The 6,397-nt window shown below is 38.9% G+C and overlaps 1 protein-coding gene and 1 long non-coding RNA gene across 2 annotated transcripts in view; one reads left to right on the top strand and one right to left on the bottom strand.

Annotated features, from left to right (window-relative positions):
- LOC104945013 (uncharacterized) overlaps positions 1 to 2,524 on the bottom strand; it is a 10,093-nt gene extending 7,569 nt beyond the window's left edge. Inside the window, exon 1 of the long non-coding RNA XR_798291.1 lies at positions 2,514 to 2,524. This is a non-coding gene — a long non-coding RNA (uncharacterized lncRNA). The remainder of the gene's footprint in view (positions 1 to 2,513) is intronic.
- Positions 1 to 6,397, top strand: part of LOC104945015 (protein cornichon homolog 3-like) — a 90,187-nt gene that overhangs the window by 63,998 nt on the left and 19,792 nt on the right. Inside the window, exon 3 of the mRNA XM_010770637.1 lies at positions 4,089 to 4,201. Coding sequence (XP_010768939.1) covers positions 4,089 to 4,201 — 113 coding nt within the window. The remainder of the gene's footprint in view (positions 1 to 4,088; positions 4,202 to 6,397) is intronic.

The raw sequence follows: 6,397 nt of genomic DNA, 5'->3' as shown, positions 1-6,397 counted from the left end.
TACTATAGAGCTGCCAAAGTTTGAATGGATGGGTGTAATTAGAGGTTACCTTACTGCAATCTATGATGTAGCGATTTATTGTTTACACTAATCGGAACACCAAAATAAAATGAATGAGTGATAACGTCAAGAACGTTCGCTACCATACATGGCGGGCGAGTATGTTGCAGTTCCTTGCCGTGAGGAGGATGTCGAAGAGTAAACTGACAGCACACACGTTGGACATTTGATCATGGAATAGATGACTCCACAAGAGCAATCTGATCATAAACAGATATGTCCTGCCCCAATGACGGCGTCACGGGACAAGCTGCTTCGGCTCAAAAGACAGTCAAGCGCTGACGTATGCGCATCTTATTAATCAACTTTCCTGGAAGCGAATTGTCTTTCACTCTTCTATTACCCTGATCTGAGCTAGATATTGGTTTGTATCGAATGACGATTTTTCAATTCAGTTGCTAAACTCTCAGTCTGGATGTAAGTTTAAGCTACACAATATTCGGACCCAGAGCAGATTACTTATCATGTATCTCTATATAGTTTGAAATCAAAATTAATTCTAACTTCATGGCGGAAAAAATAACTAAGCATAACGAAATTTTTACTCACAAACATACTATACCAAAAATTACGAGGAATTACAGAAAGTAAAAACATTCCGTAGAAACATGATCACGCGACACATACCATTGTGACTCAAAGGTCTCAACGTTTGAGTAACAGGGAGACTTCATTTGTACACGTACGAGATCTGTATACGGAACAGGATAATTGCAGGATAAAAGACACACAGCCTAATACTGTTTGATAACGTTTGGTGTAGAAATCTAAACCCGTCGTCTCCCAGATACTTCGAACCGAAAGTTGGTTGTACTACTCGTATCCTCCTGTGCGTTAGCTATGACGTATAAACTTATCCGTTGAAGATCAGGGTCCACGTTTGTAACACTTCTTGACTATTGGCCTCTTGACAGCGTATTAATACACATATAATACGATAAGGTTTATTCTGAAAACTCAAATATATCATATAAGTCTACTTTCATGTTGTAAGATATATCACGGTGACAAATATTAACATACAACATAGCATCCACGCTTTATGTCCACCACGTCTGGGTAAATGCCCCACATAACAGTCACTAGGCTGACAAGCAAGCCCTACCCCTTCTGACATGCGACAATGCTGCGGGTACTCGCAGCGATCTCCGCCTGACAAAAACACCAGTCCAGACGTAATTAAACTACGGAGCCATTCACTGAACTCTGAGGACAGAACGAGGAGGGTCGTATTCCGTCTGTGTCAACACATGTCTGACTTATACAGACCAAATTTCCTCTTGTCAGACACTGCCGTACTCCCTCTTCTACTTCTTCGGCAGGAAAGACGACATTGCAAAATCTAGCTCGGAAAATATATAGACGATAGTACAACGAAACGTGCATAGCGGGTCCGCGCGGACTGTGTACGTGGTCGCGTGTCAGGCGCTTTCCTCTTCGCTGAATGGAATGCTCTTAACATCCCGTTAGCAATGAATATCTTTGTGCTTTGACAAAAAATCCATAAAAAAAAGTCATCTGTGGAAGCCGTGGTACTGTAAAAAGCACGACCAATCAATTTGAGCCGGCCCGGCTAAAGTAACTGGATGGCCTACCTGCCTGTCAGCCTTCCATCTGTGCACAAACTTATCTCGTGCCCTCATTGGTCAGGTGTGCGTTTGTGTGTGTTGGAGGAGGGGCTCTGTAAGGAAGTGGCCACCTTTAAATGTGAAATGTGAAAGGTTTGATACAATGTGCCACCGTTTTGCTTTTAAAATGACAATACAGTTGTTGAATCTTGTTTAGATTTAGTTGTTTAGTTGCATATTATTATAGACATTATAGACTTTTTTGATCCAACTTTAATGAAAACCAGAGCAGAGCGACTTCCCTCAACTTTTGCTGCGATCCAATTGTTAAAACCAATAAGGTCCTATATCTTTACCTAACCACTTTTCCTTAAACTCAGTGAACAATGTCATTGGGTTAAGGAAAGACAACCGTGGTGGACAACGTAAATGATAAGCCAGTGGAAGTTATTGATATGCATTGGCTGTTGGAAAACGAACATTTGGATCTGTAAATGGACTACTAAAAGTGCATCTAAACACACACGTGCACAACAGTAAATAATATGATTTCATTACGATGCTTTGGGTTATGCTTACCCCTAACTGTAATTTGCGTAAAGTTCATGGTTCATCTTTTGGTTTAACCTTGTCTTAAAGGTTCTAAGTATCAACAACAAAGCACTTTGGCAAAATCTGGTATAAGTTGGAAAATGCACCGTATTTTGACATGATAGTGTAGTAGTGGATGGTGCTTCACTTTAAATGTAGCTGCCGCAAAGTCTTGTGGGACAGCATTATTTCCTTTCAGAAAGGACGGTCCAGTGTATCCTAAACTAAAGGAGATTATATAAAGGAAGCATTGTAGCTCCTTTCCTATCTTCTAGAGAATTCAGCTCTTATCACGGAGGTACTTCTGGGTCTTTTTGCTGTGTTAGGAGCCTACAACTTTGCATGTCTAATCAAGAGACCAGACTCACAAATGGTGTTTAGTTTTTGTCAGATGGTGTATGTGGGTAAATAACGCAGAAAAGAGTTCAGCGCATCACTGTAATGCATAGCCGACATGCCTGTGCTTTTCTCTCAGCTGATATTCAGGTTCCCAGATGTACTCCAGCTGCTGCTTCATATTGACTCATACATCATATACCTGGTTTAATTTGTTTGTATAATATGATTAGTTGCCTATAGGTGAAACCTGAGACTAATTTGACACATCACTGCTCTAATCTGTTTACAACAACTTTAAAGTATTAAAATGTCCAATATTTTTCTCATCAAATTATGACTTTAGAGCAGATAATGTTGCATATCCATAATATGAAGATTTCTAATTTGTAAATGTTCCACATGAGAGGAGTCACTGTGAGGGAAAGCTAATATAAGACTGATTGTTATATCTTTTGTCGGGTACGTTTAGCCCTTTTTCTAAATGTTCCACGTGAGAGGAGTCACTGTGAGGGAAAGCTAATATTAGACTGATTGTTATATCTTTTGTCAGATTGTCAGTAATAACACGGAGATCGTCAAAACTGTATGCTGGCTCGGGTCATCCATGAACATTGCAAAACACAACGCAGAGACCGCTTAACGACACCGGTTACATATATAATAGCTTTTAAAACAAAAGTCGAAAACCTGCAGTTAATAGATCTAGTATAGTGTAGATCTCATAGCAAATATCGTATGTAAACGTAAATGCACTAATCATTATAATTAACAGTTGACACAGAAGGGAGAGTTAAAAGGCAGTTAATATTGCTATTACATTTGTAACATCAATAGAAAAGGAGAAATACATTCAGATGTTGCTCTGTATATGCTGGATGTGTTCATTCGAGACGGTTTGCTAAGGGCATACAAAATAAAATATTACACTATAAAGCTTTACCAATTTAGGATATAGTCACATTGACACATATCCTTCAAATAGGCAGGTTTGCTTCTCTAACCCTTACCTTAGCCCTGCATCCGTAGTCCAGAGTCTTCCAGTTATTATGATCATTTGAAGCTATACCATCACTATGTGCCTCTCATTGCGAAGTTAAGCCCTCCATAACATAGATTGGGGACATTTAGCCATTTGGAATACTTGCAGATGGACATATTTTCAGTGGCAAAATTCAAGGTAATGTTAGGTCTTAAATGCTAATGATGATATTTGTTACTTGTTGGTGTTTTCTTACACCTGGGGGCATTCAAATGATCATGTGGCATCTGCTTACCAACTGCCCTTTCACTAAGTGTTGGTTTATTCATGTTGGTCAGTTCATGTTATTATAATGGCACAAATGTCAGTGTATCTACATTTAACAAATAAACGAGTGGAAGAATAACGAGACAAACTCAAGTGTTGGTGTCTGATTTTCTGCTTCATCAGTGATTTATTGTATGTCTGAATAATCGGTTGTTCTTTGCTCCCCTCTTCTTCCCTCTGACTCTTCCCCCTCTTGCTCCTGTTTCTTGCATCCTTGGTCCTAGTTGGTGCTGCCAGAGTACTCCATCCATGGACTCTTCTGCATCATGTTCCTGTGTGCCCAGGAGTGGCTGACCGTGGGCCTCAACATCCCCCTGCTCTTCTACAACACATGGAGGTGACTATACAATTCATACGTTTGTGTGTGGATGGATGGATGGTGTGCTCTCGGGTTAGGGTTAGGCTTGTCCTTGTTGAATGTATAATATATTAAAATTTACTGAAAATTAAATTAAACTTGAATTTGTGTTGGAAAGTAGGCTTGCTTTTTGTCTGTTGGCAAGTGGCTACGATTCTAGTATTCCCAGGAATTATGTGCCTATTAGATACAAACATACATTCCTATAGCGGGAACTGTAAAAACATTTGAATAGAAAGTCATCTGGGTTTTTGCTTAACATTTCCAATAACAACTTTTTGTCTAGGACAATAATGGAGTTATGCAGTTCAGATTTGAATTACAGACAATTATAGGACCAATTCATGTTGGTTTCGGTTTTAATGGGATTTATTTACAACAAATACAGAATAATTGAGGAACACATTACTTCTTTGGGGGGTTTTTTCCCCAAAAAACGTTTTGTTTGTTTAGAATATTCTGCTGATTTTAAATCACATCCAGATACCTCCCCACATTTATACTATGAAGATGTCTGGCGTTATTTTCAGAGGATGTATAGACAAATGTTTATGAGAAAATGCACGGTTACAAGCAAGTAAATCAGTGTTCTAACACAAGATTCTGAAAGGCAATTTCTCAAAAACTGGGTCTTAAGATTTCTTTAGTTGCTTCTTCTTTGTCTTTGTTCCTTTTCTTTCCTCAAGTGTGTGTTAGATGTAGTCTGCTGGCAATGTGATTCGGTTAAGCTCATGCGCTCAGCTGGTTGAAGTTACAGACTGAGTGGAGAGGAGAGCCAGAGAGAGAAACACATCTTGCTGTCTCATTAATTGGAGGCTGTGCCAGATGCCCAGCGGCTACAGAGGCAGCTTCCTGCACAGCTGAGAGATGAGAGGAGAAGGAAAAGAAGGGAGACATAGATTGAGTAGGGTGCAAAATGACGGAGGGAAGTGGCAGGAGAAAGGACGGTGGGAGTCGAGTGAATGATAGGGTAGAGATCTGATATTGACAAGGTGATTCAGAGGAGAGGGAGGGAAGGAAACACTGATTAGTGATCACACCAACTTATATGGATGCGTTTGTGTGTACGTGTGTGTATGTAAGTGTAGCTTCTCGCTTGTGAGTCCATATGCAGATGTGACTCGCAGATGTTGCTGAGAGGGCTACTTTAAAAGGCTAGATTGACAAAGTTGCTTTCAGCAAAGCTTGATGACTTTAAAACTTGATTTGAAAGATGTAGTGCCTATAATAACAGGCCTGAATGCCAAATTGTGCGACCACATTTGTATCCGTGAAGCGTAAACTTGGAATCATGGAAAAAAAGACCCTACCTATAACTAATAAAACAAAGTAATACAATAAAGCAACCAGTTATCAGTTCATCCACGAGTTCATCAAAATCATTTCCTTATATGCTCACATACATTGCATTATCATTACATCATTTTCCTGTTATGGTTTTATTGAATTTTTTTTCAGACGTCTGTTTCAGCACATCTCCTAGTTGTCCAGAAATTCAACAATGGTTATACAATTGTACATGAGCTATTCTTTTTGCTGTTTTTTCATTCCAAATGACTCCCTCTTAATTCCCAGAAATAAAACCACGGTTCCAAATTACACAGCAGTGTAAATGCTATTTTTACTGAAGTGAAGTTCATGCAGACTTAACTCTGTGCTTAACTCTAAATAGCTGCATATAAGATGTATACGTACTGTATATAACTTTATCAACTTTTACAAAGTAAGGCAATATAACCTTAGACGTAAATTCAGAAGTAAACAGTAGAATATTTAGACTGAGGATACCCCTACTTCGGGAACCAATTTACATATGAACACTGCAATAAAAATACCTATAGATGTATTCATTCTCTAATTGGGGTTGGCAAAATCCACAGTCTCTGGTATTCCAAAGTCTTTGTGTTTAAAAGTAATAGATACAGTCTTTCTGTACGGAATTGGCTCTTACTGAAAAAGACTGTGAATGTTTTCCCCATCCCTTCCATTGGAAACACATTAAAACCTATCCTTACAAACTAGTTGTAAACAAACCAAAATGTCTCCAATGACACTTCAATCATCATCATCATCATCATCATCATCATCATCATCATCATCATCATCATCATCATCATCATCATCATCATCATCATCATCATTATCATCATCATCATCATCATCATCATCATCATC

This window comes from Notothenia coriiceps, unplaced genomic scaffold (assembly GCF_000735185.1).
Source record: "Notothenia coriiceps isolate Sejong01 unplaced genomic scaffold, NC01 NC01_scaffold00009009, whole genome shotgun sequence".
Classification (NCBI taxonomy): domain Eukaryota; kingdom Metazoa; phylum Chordata; class Actinopteri; order Perciformes; family Nototheniidae; genus Notothenia; species Notothenia coriiceps.
Note: the sequence above shows the minus strand (reverse complement) of the source record. Positions and strands in the feature narration are given on the sequence as shown.